The 17,825-nt window shown below is 40.7% G+C and overlaps 1 protein-coding gene across 3 annotated transcripts in view; it reads left to right on the top strand.

Moving 5' to 3' along the window:
- The window catches only part of LOC124788562 (spermine oxidase-like), a 149,873-nt gene that overhangs the window by 68,151 nt on the left and 63,897 nt on the right, over positions 1-17,825 (top strand). For all 3 annotated transcript variants that reach the window (XM_047255850.1, XM_047255836.1, XM_047255843.1), the window contains exon 7: positions 11,377-11,576. In XM_047255850.1, the coding sequence (XP_047111806.1) occupies positions 11,377-11,576 (200 nt within the window). The remainder of the gene's footprint in view (positions 1-11,376; positions 11,577-17,825) is intronic.

The raw sequence follows: 17,825 nt of genomic DNA, 5'->3' as shown, positions 1-17,825 counted from the left end.
AGGAGAATAATGTGTAACTGTGTACTCTATTGACATCCAGGAAGGTTACACTTTAAAGTGCTGAAACACAGTGCCTCTGGTGGCTGGTGTGAAAATACTTTGAAAGCCATGATAAAGATACTCATAAACACACAACACAAACACAGTGGACAGCAATCTTGATTGCTACATCAGGTCCCTCAGGGGGAGCAAAGCATGGTCTAAAACACATTCAGGGAAGTGTTCACATCATCTGGATCTTGTTGTGTGTTCTGGAAGTGGATATGTGTGGGTGGTGGTGGTGCTTGCAGATGAGAGTGGTTCCATGGTGCATCAGTTGATAGTAAATCTTGGAACATGTATGCTGGTTTGATGTGGTTGATGAAAAAATGTAGTGAGTTTGCCACTTAGTGTTATGTCCAGTGTTTGTGGTCCTCTTCATAAGACATGGAGCAGACCTGTGTAATAAGGCTGCAGCTAGGATTTAACACTATCAACACAAAGCATTATATGCATGAATGTTTCACAGTTGTAATGCATGTTGCTGGGTGTTGTACCATGCCTTGAATCTTTGCAAGATTGAATACTTGTTATGAGGTCCCTCAACTGATGAATGAAGTCTAGCTGGTCTTGGTCAGAAGGCTGCAGGTGATTCACACCAATAAATGTCAATAAACTGTCCAGGATGCCATAGCACTTCACTGTAGACTAGTTCTGCAGATGAGGAACCTAAGTCTAGCTCGTACGTATTACAGAGGCCAAGTAGGACCATCGGTAGTTTCATGACATGTCAGTGCTGCTTTTAGGGAGCGATGCCAGTGTTCGATCATGCCATTGCTGATTGGGTGATAACTTGCAGTTTTGTAGTGAACAGTACCTCAGAATTTTGTTAAGTTGGGGAAAAACATCAAATTGAAATTGGCAGCTGCAGTCCACTGTGATGTGTAGTGGTTAACCAAAACAAGATATCCTACTTGATACAGAGATGTAGGCTAGAGTTACTGAAATTTGTCAGGTGGTGCTGCTTGTGACCAGTGAGTGAAGCGATCAGTCATTGATAAAAGGTAGCATTGACCATTCAACAGAGGTATTGGGCCTACAGTGTCGATATGTACATGTGCAAACCATGGAGTTGTGTCAAGGTAGTCTTCCACTTGTGCATGAATGCCCTGGGATACCTTGCTGTGTTGGTACTGATACATGCACGAATCCATTTGTCACAGTCTTTTTGTATTCTAGGTGGAACAAATTGTGTCAAGACCAGGCTAGATGATGGTCTGACACCAGAATGGCACAAGTTGTTCAAGTTATCAAAGGGAACTCTGTGGAAAGTAATTGGTAAAAAGGGATTAGGCCTTCAATGAGAGATATCACAGTATAGCTTAACATCTGTACCAGGAATGTCGACTAGTTGCACCTCAAAGGTTGATGATGCATTATTGAGGAGATTTTGGAGCTCTTAGTCTGTATGTTGTGCCTTGACTAGTTGTGTGAAATCAATGGTGCTTGACACACTGTCGATGCAAGAAAGACAATCAGCTACCATATTGTTAATGCCCAAAATATGCTTGATATCAGTACTGAACTGGGTGATAAATTCCACAGTGTTGTATTGATGTGGTGAGCAATTGTTATTGTTTTGTCAAAAGGCATGGGTGAGGGGCATATGATCTGTGAAGATGGTGAACTCTCTGACTCATAATCATGGACAACAGTACTTGATTGCCTTATAGACTGCGAGAAGTTCTTGATCATACACACTCCACATTTATTGCAATAGTGGCAGCTTATACAAATAGTAAGCGAGTGGCTGCCATGCACCATTATTTAATTGTTGCAACACTGACTGACAGCAGTCTGGCTCATGTCTGCAAGCATTGCATCCAGCGTGGGGTGTGCCAGTAGCAGGACATTCATTAGATCGTGTTTTTCCACTTCAAAGGCAGAGCTCATCATCTCTGTCTGCTGAGACTTTCCTTAGATTTTTGTACCAGCAAGTGATGCAGTCAGTGGTTCCTGTAATTCAGCTGAATGTTGCAGTTGGCAACAGTAAAAAATTCAACACGCCCAAGAAGTAGTGTAATTCTGTAACAGTGTTTGGTCCCTGCAAATCTTCAGAATGGCTACTACTTTTCATGGCAATGTTAGTGAGCCTGAAGAGTAAATCTGGTGGCCTAGAAAGTTAATTTGCAACTGGCCCAATGCTCACTTAACAGTATTCAAAACCACTCCATGCTGTTCTCAGCATTTAAAGGCTTTGATTAGGTGTCATTGGTTCTGTTGCACAGTGACCAAAAAGACAAGGATGTCATCCAGTTAGGTGAAAGAGAGTGTTGACTATGCAGTACTGAGTCAATAAGCCTTTGCCATGACTGTGTCATACTACATAGGTCAGTTGTCATAAATAAACCAAATACAATGATCATGGCTATTTAGGGATGCCCTCTTCGACCACCAGAATTTGAGTGAAGGCTGTAGCACATACAAGCTCACTGAACACAGTTGCACCATGTAAAGCATAACTGTAATCCCACAATGGGACTACTGGATACTGGTCTGTCATGTCCAAGCATTAAGTGTGCAACAGTTGCTGCAAGGGTGCCGCACACCACACTTGTTAGGCACAAGATGGAGAGGAGATCACTGTAAACAACTTGACGAATGAATAATGCCTTCCTTAAGTGGGGAATCAAATTCTGCCAGACTATCAGAAGTAAACATCTGGGTCTACATGAGATAGGTGGGTCATTGTTAGTCTTAATATGGTGAACAGTGCAATGACATACCATTTTAGGAGCTTCAGGAGGTCACATCAAGGTTGGAAACTGTTGCAGTAGATCTGCATAGTCACTACTTGGAAAAGCTTGGCACTCTGCACTGCACCAGCCATTCAGACCATTCTGTGTGAAAGAGCTGAGGAAATATGGAGTGAAACTGCCAGGATACTGCATAGAACAAAACCACCAGGTTGCAATCTGAAGAAAGAAGAGTTACAAACTATCAAGCATCTTAATGCTGAGAAGAATGTGTTGGGACTGCCTGCCGATAAGCGTACTGTGACCATTGTAATGAAGACCAAATATTATGAGCAGAAGATCCAGGATCTATAAGATCCAATGCCATACCAAAAACTAAGTGCAGATCCAATGCAGCAGGTCATATGGAGTATGAATTGGTTAATCAAGTTGTCTTCTGTCTGGATGGACATAGAGGGCTGTGCAACATGGAATCCCTACCTCCTTGATTACCAGATATTCACAAGAATTATGTTCCATTAAGACCAACTGTTATTGCTTCTGGCTCATGAATGTATAAACTGGTGAAACACTTGGCCTCTCTGCTCCAGCCACATGTGAGAAAGACTTACACATGCATAAAGGACTCAGAATGTTTCACTGAGAAGATGAAGAAAGTAAAACTTGAACCAAATGACATCCTTCTCAGCTTTGATGTTGTTTCTGTGTTCGCCAAAGTGCCACTCAGTTATTCTCTTGAGTGTATTGGTTCCATTTTCCTGTAAGACATCAGCAAGCTGTGTTATACATGTCTCACCATGAGGTATTTCATGTGGAATGGCAACTTCTACAAACAACTGGAAGACGTCACCATGGGTAGCCCACTTAGTCCAGTGGTGGCCACCTTCTTCTGGGACATTTCAAAGGACTGGTACTTTGTAAACCTAAGGTGTTGTACAGATACATCGGCAGTATCTTGGTTGTGTGGAACCATGCTGAGGAACAGCTTGGTGACTTCCGAAGACACCTGAACAGCCTCCATGCAAACATAAAATTTACCATGAAGGTAGAAAAGGACCATCAGTTACCCTTTCTAAGTGTGCTGACATTGAGGGACAGTGAAAATCTGGGACACAGTGTGTATTGAAAACTGACACACATTGACTGATTCCAGTACAAACTGTCAAATCACTGTCTGAACCAGAAAAAGAGGCATGATTAATACTCCTGTACCATGAGCAAAATGAATGTGTGAGCCACAGCACCTCAGATGTGAGATGCAACACCTATAAAAGGTTTCTGAGGAGCAATGGACACTTTACCAGTTACATAAGAAGTGTCACAGAGTCAAACACTCGGTGAAGTAACACACTGGAAAAAGAAATGTTGAGTATGGCCATTCTGCCACCTGTTCCCAGAGTGATGGACAGAATTGGCTGTGTATTGTGCAAACAGAGTGTAAAGACTATTTATTAACTGACACAGAAGATGAAAGAGTGCCTCAGATCATCAAAGAAGAAAAGGTATCCACTTGCAATGCTGAGAATATACCACATACCATATACATGTGGAAATACTGGATCACTGAACATAAGCAGCATTGCAGGTTGGAGCTGGTGGAGAAGCTGACCACAGTGGAGCACACCCCCTGTGAGACTGACCACATAATAAAATTTGCTGACATGGAAGTTCTTGCTCTACAGAAGATCTATCACATCCACTTGTTCAGGGAAGCTTTAGAAAAATACAAGGATGATAATAGTTTCAACAAGAAAGAAGAAAGTCTGAAGGCGAATGGATCCTGGATTCCCATGCTAGAGTAAACGACTGTTACAGGTATCAAGGGGAGAACCAAAGTGGTAATGCCCACAGAAAAGCTCTTGGATGTTGACATGCCAAGTACATATTACCTGTGACTGTGAGTTTGACTCCAGTCCAATACCAGCAATGGAGAGTGAAGCTTTGACAATGCTAGCAAGTGAAATGTCAAAAAGTGATCAAACATATGTCAGCTGAAGAATACAAGACAGAAGCCAATAGGCCATTTGTCAGAGAGTTTGCAGTAGTGACTCATGTTTTTGCTAAAGTTACTAAAAGACAACAATTTGCTGATATGTTTTGTTTACACCTCAACCTTGGCTACAAGAGAATCACATGTGTAACCACTGATGCTGATATGCAGTTACATGGCACTGTCAGTGCGTTGATATTAGTGACTGTCATGGCACCTTGTATTTTGTCAGCCAGGTCTGTGACTGTATTTAAGGGCATCTCAGTCAGTACAATAGCTTTGATTTGCCGCGGGAGGTGGCTCTTCCACAAGGTATGTGGCTGGTTGTCTGATCCTGTGCTGGTATTGTACTGCAGTGTACCGTGAGCAGATTATTTTAGCTAGATTGTGTATTGGGCACTGTCTTTTTAGCCATCACCCTTTGTTAAGTGGTGCTCCCCCACCACTTAGTGCTCATTGCCCTCAACCTTTGATGCTGTGCCATTTCTGGACAGAATGCCCTTTTTTAACCACTTATGTTCCAATTTATGCTTACCATCTGAGATATAGCCATTCAAGCGAATGGTGCACTGGCTGTCAACTGCATTTTACTTTTTATCCACCATAGAAATATGGCAAAGTACATTTAATCTCTAGTTCACGACCTCTGTTTCTCTGTGGCATATTTTATGGACCTTCCTCTAAGTGCCTGTTTTTAGCTGTCTTTCCTTCTGTCGATTGTGCCAAACCTGTAGTCACTTTTAACTCCTTTTTAATTAGCTGCAGATGGTACCATTATCATGTCCTCAGCTTCTGCAGCAAAATGGTGGTCCAGTTGGCTGACCATTAAGGTGAACTTCAGCCTATCTGTAGGTATTCCAGGGTAATGAAAGCTTGCCTCAACTTGTGCAAACCATAGTACGAGTTAGTACAGTCAGAAAGGTGGAAATCATGTGGCAAGCCTGGGCACTGAAAGTACTGTGCAGCTTGTGCATATGTCATTTTGAGAAATTGGCCGTATGGAAGTTATTGCGTTTTCTGTGCTCTTTACACTTGCTGATCAAATCAGAGTCACCAATTTTTGGAAGGCTGGGTACAGGCTGCCCAAACAACTTGATTTGCATGTTGTAGTATTCAGGCAGGCTGGTATCCAAAATACAAACATGTGCTATGGAAAAGTATTTTTATTTAACACAACACACAAGGAAAATATCTTGTTAGGAAAATCAGCTTAAGTGAAGCTTTACGTGTGAGTAGAACCATCTCTATGAAAGAATAATATGTACCTATGTTCTCTATTGACATCTAAGAAAAACAAACAGATAACACAAATGCAGTGGATGGCAAACTTGAACTGTAGAAAGCTATAATCCCAAGAAGGGGTAATGCTGTCAACTTCTTCTATGTGCTTGTCATCATATTTTGGGCATATACTGTTGGGAAACCTGTTACAAGTTCTGAACTGCTTATACTTTGTTTTTTTAATGGCTGGGTACTATTTATTAGTGGGCATAAAAATTTCATTAACTGATCTTTCCAAGACTATACTTGTTTTGCTATTTATTGCAATGTTTATATCATTGCAAAAAACAAACTTGGCATCAGGCAGTGTTACTGATGAAAGGTCATTGACATACACAGGAAAAAGCAGAGCCCTAATATTGAACCTTGATGGACACCATCTGTAGTTAATTCCCAGTTGGATGATGCACGATAGCTTAATACACATCTCTTTCCTGCTGATGTTCTTTATTTCCAGTCAGAGGTAGGATTTGAACTGTTATGCAGCACTCATTGTTAAATCATAATATTCTGTTTCACTTGTAAAGACATTGTGAGTTACACACTTAAATGCCTTTGACAGATCACAAAATATGCCAGTAGCCTGTAACTTATTCTCTATTAAATTAACTACATTTTTGCTGTATGTGTAGACAGCCTTTTCAATATCAGCACCTTTTAGAAATACAGACTGGGACTTTGACAGTATATTATTTGTTGTTAGATGGTTAAGAAGCCAATTGTGTATTCCCTGATCTAGAATTTTTGAGAATGCTGGCAAAGGTGAAATTGGATGGAATTTCTTTATCCCCTTTCTTAAACAGATGCTTAACTTCGGAAAATTTTACCCATTGAGTAAATGTTCTGCTGATAAATGACTGGTTACACAAATAACTTAATATGTCATTAAACTCAGAAGCATCTCTTTAATAAACTTTATTGATATTTTATTGTAACCATTAGATTTTGTGATTTTAGTGATCTTATGGTGGACATAACTTTTACTGGTCAAGTGAGGATCATATACATACTACTGAAATTATTTGTAATGATGAACCTGAGATATTCCATGGCAGCATATACTCAATCTGAGAACCTTGTTTTCCAGCAACAGTTATGAAATGCTTGTTCAAAAGTTTTGCAACACTACACTATCTATTATAATGTATCATTTACTTTTCATGCTACCTGCTCCTTATCACCTATGGTTCTACCATGTTTCTGCTTTTCTATATCGTATATTGGCTTTTTTTGTTGTCTTTTGTGATGTAATGTGATGTTTTTCTCATAATGTATTTGCTTTGATGTCATGTAACTATCTCTCATATTTTTTTTGCATTATGTCTTCTAATGAACTGTGGCGCCAAGATCAGCACTGTTTCTGACTGACAGATATAGTTTCTTTTTGTCTTACAAGATACCTTTATTGCTTGAGTAAGCCATAGCTTCTTTGCGGATTTCATATAATGAGATAAGGACATTACTAGTAGAAGGGCTGTATTTTTCATTCCTACCATTACCACTGTCTTACATTACTCCATTTCACATCTTTGAGGAGTTTCTTAAAGTAATCAATTTTTAGCTTGCTGACTATCCTCTTGAACGCAGATTTAGTAGATTTTATATCCTGTCTGATATTACAATTTAACAAAAGGAACTGTATGTCATGTTCTGAGAGGCTGTTTAATATTGATTTTGTAATATCATTTGTTTCATTCAACCTTTCTATAAAAATATTATCTGTGGCTGTGTGTGAGCAATTAGGTGACCTAGTTGGGATGTTTTCAGTAGGAATTATGTTGAATGGTATAATTACTGACTGTAATAAATTCTTATTGGAAGAGTTTTTAAGAAAATCTATGTTAAAATCACCTATAACTGATTTTTACGGAAGAATCCTGCTAATCCGAACCCCAGTAATCCAGTTAATCTGAACATGAAAAATGTTGGTCTAAGTATGGAAAACTGTGCAGTAAACTGCTGTACATACACACTATTTTAATTTACACAGTACAGTAAACATCTATTAGAAAAATTGGCAAGAAAACATTAGGTTTAAGCAATGCATAACAATGAAAGAAAAGCTGTCAAACTTACTAAAATACAGCAGACATTTTATCCCTACTTTTTAGATGACAAAAACTCAGTCATTGTTTTTTGGCATAATAAAGACAGTCTGTTAAATGACGCATAGTTCCACCATCATATTGTAAACATCAAATCAGCAAGTGTAGCTGTGGGCTGTTGCTCCAAATAACGTAGCACGAGGTCAAGGGCTTCTGCTGTGTCACTGTGTGGCACCAACTCTCCTTTGTTGCTTTCAGGCTCATTGTCACTTCCATCACAGCAGTCCACTTCTTCCTGGTCTTGAGTCACAGCAGCAACCAAATCAGCATCAGTAAGGTTCTCCACACATGCCCCATCCGCTGCCATCCACTCATCTACGTCTCCTTCACTAGCTTCTTCACATACAGAGATTGTCTGTATCATTTGTAATAGATTTTCCTCTTCATTTTCAACTAGGTTGTCCTGAAATTCAAGAGATGTCCACAGTTTTCTCCATGATTTTCTCAGAGTATTTTCTGAAATATTCTGCTATGCCTCAGTGGCCCAATAAACAACATCCTTCACATTGATCTTTTTCATTTTGTCCACTAAGGGAATGCTATCATCTTGGATCACCATTCTTAAAAATTGTTTTCTGTAAAGCAGTTTTAATGTTTGCAGTACGCCCAGGTCCATCAGTTGTAGAAGGGGTGTAACATTTGGTGGCAAAAACTTCACCATAATTTCTCCATCACATAATTACTCAATGCTGGGGGTGAGATGCTGCATTATCAATCAATAGGATTGCATGGGGAGACAAATGATTTTCCTTAGAAAACCACCAAACAAAGGGAACAAACTGGCCGTGAAACCATTCTTTGAACAGTTTACCATCCATCCATGCTTTTCTCTGGTTGCGATAATATACGGACAGGGACTTCATGTTGCAGTTTTTAAAAGCTCTGGACCTATCAAATTTGCCAGTCAGCATTAAAGGCAGCTTATGATTACCAGCAGCATTGCTGCACACTAATAAAGTCACATGATCTTTGCACATTTTAAAACTGGGAGCATGGTCTTCTGCTTTTGATGCCAGGTTTTTTGTTGACAATGCCCTAAAATTAAGGCCAGTCTTGTCAGCATTATAAATTTATTGGGGTGAATACTTTCTCCCTTTTATCATTTTTTCAAACTCACCCAAGTATTCCTTCGCTGCATCATGGCCCAAAGAAAGCTTCTCTCCAGTACTTGTTAGCTGACAGTTTCCGTGATGTTTTTTGAATCTGTCCAACCAACCTGTACTTGCACTAAAAGACTCATCTCCATTCATTAACTTGTTCAGGTAAATAGCCTTCTCCTGAACCATTGCTTCACTCAAAGGAATAACCCTTCCTCTTCCCTGCATTAACCAAAGAAAAAGAGCTTCATCGACTTTATCGTACTGGGACTGTTTCAAAGTTTGCCAAATTTCGAGTGTTTTTCCTGAAGAAGTTGCACAGTACTGTTCAAGCTTCACTCGGTTCTTCTTCCAATCACAAATGGTTGCTTTACTACACCCAATTCTGATGCCAGTTTAGATACATTCTCACCATTGTCTATCCACTATGAAGCATTCAGTTTTTCTATGAGAGTTAACGGTGTATGTTTCCATTTACTCATGACGAAAATATTTACATTGCTACACCTGAACAAATACAATACAACTATTACGTGTGCCAGCGATCGTTAACTAACATAACCAAGCGCTTTGCATGCCAACTGGCAGTGCATTGATCTCGGACACTACAAAGGTCTCAACAGTGCACAGCAACAAGGGCAGAGAGTGAGATTGAGCCATTGTTCCCATACTTGTTCCGACTTGTTACCATGGTGTACCTACTTATCTGCTTGGTATACTTCATTCTAGAAACTCGTCACCGTAATTCCGGCTAACGGCTAATCCGAACAAATTGATAATCCAAATAAGGTCCGGTCCCAATTAGTTTGGATTAACGGGACTCTGCTGTAATTTTTTTTTTTTTTTTTTTTTTTTTTTTTTTTTTTTTTTTTTTTTTTAAGGCCAATAGAGCTTCAAGGTGATTTATGAACAGATTAAAATTATGTGCAAGTGCTTAGTATATATGCACTATTATGAAGGATTTATTATGAAATTCTACTTTTGTCGCATGTGCTTCCATGTGCTGCTCCAGTCAAAATTTATGAATGTGTCTGTTCTTAAATCCATGACAATTCCTGATGAATGTAGCAACTCCTCCTTTCTCTATTTTTGCTGTATGAAAGTGACATGCTAACCAAAATCCTGTGACAATTATCACATCTATACCAGTGGTCACATGATGTTCCAAGAGGTAGGTTATGTCAGCTGGGTTTGATGACTCTAATTCACCAGTGTAGATGAGTAGTTTATTAATTTTACTTCCTAGTCCTCAAATATTTTCATGCAGTAAAGACAGCTGCCATTTGACACTGAGATAAAACTGTGTGGAAATAAAATTTCTGCTGATTGCTGAACACTTTTTAATCAGCAGCTCTTTGTGTTGGTGCAATACACGAGAATTATGTTGTTTGGTTTCTTTCTCAAACTAAAGGTTTGTTTCAATCCTAACCTTTTTTAAAACTTTATTTCATTCTGCCCTTTCTGCTCTAAAAAAAAGGTGCTGAGCTGACACCTGTAACCATTGGTATTTTACCACCCATTACAGTGACTCCCCACTCCCCTTTAAGTTTTCTCCTGTTAGTCCCTTGATATCAATAGCAGATGGATAGATAGATGTTGAATACTTGTCAAATTGCCATCAAAGAGAAGGTCTCAAATAAATCTAAACATTTGAGCAGTGGTAAGAAATAATTGCAAAGAATACCATAAGTGACCTTCTTTGCATATGGTCTTAATTTCCCAAGAGCTTTCATTCCCATTTATGCAATTTAATGGAAAAGATAACTGTGGAAGTACTGAGTTTAGGTGAGATGCAATGGTAAAAAAGCAGTAAGGTGTTGCTTAGTGAGAAGGCCATGAAAGATGATGACAAAGATTATACAATGAAGTAATCATTTACCTAAAATTTGTGACAGAGAAAATATGTATCACATGATTGTCTGATTTCATATGTGGGGTGTGAAAATGCAATTTTAAAAATATTCCAGACAGTACTGGGCAGCAGAATTGATGCTTTTAAGTGAATTAATTGCTATTGTGTCATGATCCTACTATGTATTATCATTTATGGCAAAATTTCTCAAAAAGGAGCACTATAAAGGAAATAAAATCTACTGATGTTTTCACGATTGCGACACTGCCCTGATTAATTATGAACTGAAAGACAGAACTGTACTTTATTGTTTCAGAATGAAGAATGGCTTCAAGAAATACGCTGTTTTTTTGAGGCACAAGATAATCCCAATTGTCTTTGCTGCCTAATATCTGAGAAATTGGCAGAGAAAATACAACAACTGTCTGATGATGAAATTCATAGAAACATTATGAACTTGCTGAATTTGTTTACGGGCAAAACTTTTGATGTACCACACAATGTTGCTGTCAAAAGGTAAATTACAAAAGCAATTAATGACTTTTGCTATTACAGTCATTACTAAAAGCTGTGTCCTACATTTTCAGTAAGAAGAAAAGATTTGTGACAAATACAGGAACAGCATAATTCACAACAACATCTACAGAAAATGTTTTTAGATCATGTTATTTATGTTGCTGATTAACTCAAAGATAAAATGTTATGCTAGCATAAAAAATACAGCCACTGATATGCCATAATTCTCATTCAGCTCCAGTCATAATGCAAATGGAACAATTTCTATTTTATTTATTTTTAATTTGTGGACTTTGCTTTTTTTTAAACTCTGGCAAAAAAAAAAAAAAAAAAAAGGGCATTTCACTGAGGGATAGAATGTTCCATCATGACACACCACACCCTCAGAATAGCTGTACATTTATAAATTATGCACCAATTATTCTGTTTAATTGATCGAAGACAAAAGAATCTGTGGACATAATTCCTCTCAAATTATTTGATATGTAACAGAGCAAATAATTGACTTTGGTTGCATCCCAGTTACAGAAAAGTGATGTTGACGTTGACCTTTGATGTATGTTACATATGGGTTATCTTACTATGAATGAATATGGCTTCATCAGTGATTAATACTGACAAGAGTGATAGGTGATGACAAAAAGTTCATTGACAGGATTCCAGTAATATCAGTTTCATAGTGACGTTAGTTTTACCACCGATGAAACTGCTGCGAGGCATGCCAATTTGTCAGCTGCTGGATTTATCATCTGAGAGATAAATTCAGATTAGGAAATGGTCACTGGAGAGTTACAGATCATTTCCTGCTTAGCAGTGGCTTAGGGTCAAGAGCATATCACGAGGGCAGCAGTGATGAAGTGCATGCTTTTCCCCCATCTTCTTCAAAAAACCTATAGCTCCTGATTACGAGGGACACTCTACAACTCTACCCTTCAGACAAGAAGGTACAGAGATTCATAATACATTGCATGAATTGAAGTTTCCAAAAGAGAGTACCAAGTTGAGAGTACTGACCTGTAGACAAAATAAAAACATTGCAACTACCAGTAAAGACAAAAAAATTTATGGGTGTATTGATCATATTGCCTTAGACATGGCAGTGCTTTTTCTTCAAAACACCAATGCATTACAGGGCCTGGCTCCCCACCAATATCTAGTGATTGCTAAAAGGGTCTTTTGGAACTTCAGTTTCACCAATAATAAAGTTCACTGCTGCCCTTTCTCCATTCAGGATCTGAATCTGGCATTGTCTGTGTACATGAGATGGCAAAAATTTGTTGTAGCATGCTGCAATGCCTTACTAAGAATGCAATGAAAATCTTTCTTGAATTTTTTAATGTAATATAAAATATGGACAATTTACCAGTCCACTGAGGGAAGCTGTATTAATTTCTCTTCTAAACTTGGGAAGCACTGAACATGCATGAGTAGCCACTGCAGCGATGCCCTAATAGTGTAGGAAAGGTGTCAGTATGAATGGTTTCCTGCTGCACAGTTCAGAAACGATAGAGTTGGTGGGAAGGATCCAGATGGCACAGACTGTGAACCAGTCATTGAAAAGAAGGTGCTTGCTCAGCAACAGGGTGATCCAGTGTTCCTTGGCCACAGTTTGTCTGTGGCCATTCATGTGGACAGATAGCTTGTTGGTTGTCATGCCCATATGGAACGCAACACAATGGTTGCAGCTTACTTTGTAGATCACATGACTGGTTCCGCAGGCAGCCCTGCCTTTGGTGGGATAGGTGATGTTTGTGACAGGACTGGAATAGGTGGTGGTGGGAAGATGTATGGGACAGGTCTTGCATCTAGGTCTATTACAGGGATAAGAGCCATGAGGCAAGGGGCTGGGAGTAAGGGCATCCTTCATTTCAGTGATAGCTTCACAGCCTGTACCATCTACATGCTTCCCACCAACACCATCTTTTCTGACTTGCACAGGTGATAACTCTCCCTGCAATATATCCTACATTCCTGTAACCTTCCTGGCTTCCACTTCGTTAGTCATTGTCCTTACCCATCTAGCCCCTTCCATGTTTCCATTCCAACACTATACAAACCTCTATTCCACCAATGCAGCCACTCTTTTTAAATCTATCCTTTTCTGCACCCCCACCCCCATTCCTCTCTTCCCAGCCCTCCATCTAACCTCCTGACTGCACCTAGTTGCCCCACTCTCCATCTTGTCTTTGCATGCTCCCAACGGCATTTTACCATCATTGACCGCCTCCCTGCCATCCCACCTCCTTCCCACCCCAGCCTCGTTCTTACCCTCACAAGGTTGCCTCTGCCATAATGCACTGCTGCTCGCAGTCTGGCTCTAGCTGTCAGAAACTGAGGTCATGTGTGTGTGAGTTGTGTTTGCATTGAGTGTATGCACATGTTATGTTGTCTACATTTGACAAAGGCCTTGTTGGCTGAAAGCTAACTTTTGGACAGTCTTTTTATTGTATTTTTCTGGGTCTCAGCATCTCCTCTATATGGTGAGTAGCAACTATCCTTTTCATAACATTCTTACATTACATCCTAGATTTTCTAATTTTTGATTTTGCCTGATGGCTTTTCTTCTATCCTAACCCAGTATCTTTTCCTTTATTACTATTTCCTGATACATTACTATACTTAGAGTCTTTCCATCTTTCTCTTATTTCCTGTGATTCTCTTGTTGCCTAACAAACTGCATGACATTCTCTACTTACGAGCCGTGTTGTATCAACTGTCTTGGCCACACACAATTGACAGCTATAAGACCACACTGCTTGTTGGTGCAGTATCTTATGTCTCACATAATACCCGCTGATATCATTAATCGTATCTCTTCATGTTGATCATTCTCCCTGTGTCAACCTCATGTACTTTTGCGTGTTATTTCCCGTGCCTTCCTGTCCCACCCCACATGCTGTCCCCTTTCTATTCCAGTTTGCACCTATTAATTCCTCCTAATCTAGTCACTTCTGACATCCCCCTCCTGACACATATCCTCCCACAGACCTGCAACCCACTTTACAGGTATTTTTTTTTTCATATTATCTCATGGTGACTTGACACCAATTTCAGTTGGATTCAGTTTTCTGCCCCTCACCATCTGCCCACTCGCTCATATTTCATCTTGTTTCCCCTTATTTCATCTGTTTCTTCCTTTTTGTAAATTTTTGCATGTGTTTGAATGTATTTTTGTAAATTTTTTTGGACATAATTCTATGTTATTTACATATTTTTACATGTTTTTTTCCACTGCCATAGATCCTTGCTCCTTCTGTCTGTGTCAATACAGAAAAGTTTCCTCATCCCTAGCCAGAACCCAGTCCCACATACTCTTCCTGCATTGCTGCTTGGCTAATGGAATCCCCCCAAATGTCCTTACCATCAAATTACCCATCTCTGGCTGCCAGCCTTCCAGCCAATCCTTATTCCTCACCAACATAGTTCTACAAAACCATCTTGCAATACCTTCTCTGCATCTGCAAACTTCTCCTGTTATGCAATCCCAAATTCCTGGATCCTATAACACGCCCTGCCCTCCAGGAACTAGAACAACATGCACACCACCTCAAAAAACTCTCCGAGCTGTTCACTTCCTACCCCCGCCTTCGACTACCACTGTCCACCACCTCTACAACGACCTCTAAACCTCCCCCACATCTGCTCATAGCTGACAAACCCTGTCTTTCAGACCAACTACACTTATCCCACCCTCCAAAACTCCCTCCCACCACCACACAGAATCCAGAACCTAAACAGACCTGAAACACAGTCATGTACCTTTCTTCCAAAAGCCTTAGCGCTGCAGAAATATCAGTCCTTTCCAAAGGCCTCTCCTTTTGTCTCACCCCTAAATTCAATCATGCAAGATTTGTTAAAGACCTTCTCTCCTTCTTCCATTCCCTACACACGTTTTCACCACCAACCCTACCAATCGGCTCAACCAAAAGACCAATGTTGAATCTCACCTGACTCATTTCATTCCTCTATCCAAACGTGATCCATCCTTGCTGCCCCCAACCCGCTCTCTGTTAACTTTTCAGAATTTCTTATCCTCGAACCTTGCCTCATCATCATTCCCAAAATCACTCAACATAGAAACTAACCTTACATTTGCAGAAAGATACACAATCCACCATCTAAAAACTGACCCTCACCTTGCAATCCTACCTGCTGACAAAGGCTCCACCACTGTTTATTGAACCACAAGGATTACGTGGCAGAAGATATCCACCAGCTGTCAGATTCATCCATCTACGAGTCCTGCCACAGTGACCCCATTCCAGAAATCCAGCAGGATCATCAGTGTCTCCTCAGATCTTTAGTGCCATCCCAGAATCTCTCCCGTGAGTCCATCTCTCCCTTCGGCCCTACCATTTACTGTACTCTTACCTTCTCCATGCTTCCTAAAATCCATGAACCCAACCACCCAGGACGTCCCATTGTGGCTGTTAGTGCACCCCCATTGAGAGAATCTCTCCTCTCGTAGACCAACACCTTCAGCCCATTACCTGTAACCTATCCTCCTACATAAAAGATACCAACCATTCTCTCCACCAACCCTTGACAGTTCCTGCCCTTTACCACATGGTGCTCTGCTTGTCACTATTGATGCCACCTCCCTTTATGCTAACATTCGTAATGCCCACTATTAAATATTACCTTTCCCAACACCTTATGGATTCCAAATCAGTCACCTCCTTCCTAGTCACCATGAACAACTATATCGTCACCCACAGTTACTTCTCCTTTGAAAGCATTATCTATGGACAAATCCAGGGTATGGCAATGGACATCCGCATGGCACCATTCTATGCCAACCCATTCATGGGCCATATAGAGGAATCATTCCTAAACACCCAGGACCCCAAACCCTCACCTGGTTCAGATTGATTGATGACATCTTCATAATCTGGATCGAGGGTGAGGACACCCTATCCACATTCCTCCAGAACTTCAACACTATCTCTTCCATTCACTTCACCTGGTCCTAATCAACCCATCAAGACACCTTTCTCTATGTTGACATCCACCTCAAAAATGGCTATATCAATACCTCCATCCATATCAAACCTACCAACCATAAGCAATACCTCCACTTTGACAGCTGTCACCCATTCCATACCAAGAAGTCCATTCAGCTTAGCCGCCCATGGCCATGACATCTGTTGTGACAATCGGTCCTCTTGAAACATACTGAGGGTCTCACTGAGGCCTTTACAGAACATGATTACCCTCCCAACCTTTTACAAAACAGATCTCCCATGCCTTATCTCTCCAGCCCCACCATCCAGCCACAGAGGGGAATTCCCCTCATGACTCATCACCACCCAGGACTGTAGTAACCAGGGTTTCAACTACCTCTTGTCGTGCCCTGAGATGAGAAATGTCTTACCCACTACCCTTCCCGCTCCTCCCAACAGTGATATTCTGCCAACCACTGGACCTACACAATATCCTCGATCATCCCTACATAACCCCTGCTCCCAGCCCCTTGCCTCATGGCTCATAACCCTGTAATAGGCCTAGATGCAAGACCTGTTCCATACATCCTTTCACCACCGCCTACCCCACTCCTTTCACAAGCATCACCTATCCCATCAAAGGCAGAGCTTTCTGTGAAACCAGCCATTTGATGTACAAGGTAAGCTGGAACCGAAATGCTGCATTCTACGTGGGCATGACAAACAACAAGCTGCCTGTCTGCGTGAATGGCCACAGACAAACTGTGGCAAAGAAACAACTGGTTCACCCTGTTTTTGAGCACACCGCCCAACGCAACATCCTGCATTTCAATCACTGGTTCAGGGAGCAGCCTGTGTCATCTGAATCCTTCACACCAACTCCAGGTTTTCTGAATTGCACAAATTTGAACTCTCCCTGCAATATATCTTATGTTCTCGTAACCATCCTGGCCTCAATCTTCATTAGTCATTGTCCTTACCCATCTAGCCCCTTACCTGTTCCAATCCCAACACTACACAGCCCTGTATTCCGCCAAAGCAAGTCTTTTTACTTCTCTCCTTTTCTGCAACCACTGCCGTTCCTTTCACCTCCATAATCTGTCTGACCTTCCAACTGCACCTAGCTCCTCACCTCATCACTACATGCACCCAGCAATACTTTACCGTCTCCGACCCCTACCCTGCTATCTCTCCCCTACCCTGCCTCCTCTTTACCCCGATCCAGCTGCCTCTCCCATAATGGCCTGCTGCTCTCAATCTAGCTCTAGCTTCCAGACTGTGGCCATGTGTGTGTGAGATGTGTTTG

The sequence above is a fragment of the Schistocerca piceifrons genome, chromosome 1 (genome assembly GCF_021461385.2).
Source record: "Schistocerca piceifrons isolate TAMUIC-IGC-003096 chromosome 1, iqSchPice1.1, whole genome shotgun sequence".
Classification (NCBI taxonomy): domain Eukaryota; kingdom Metazoa; phylum Arthropoda; class Insecta; order Orthoptera; family Acrididae; genus Schistocerca; species Schistocerca piceifrons.
This window is presented reverse-complemented; position numbering and strand designations above follow the sequence as displayed.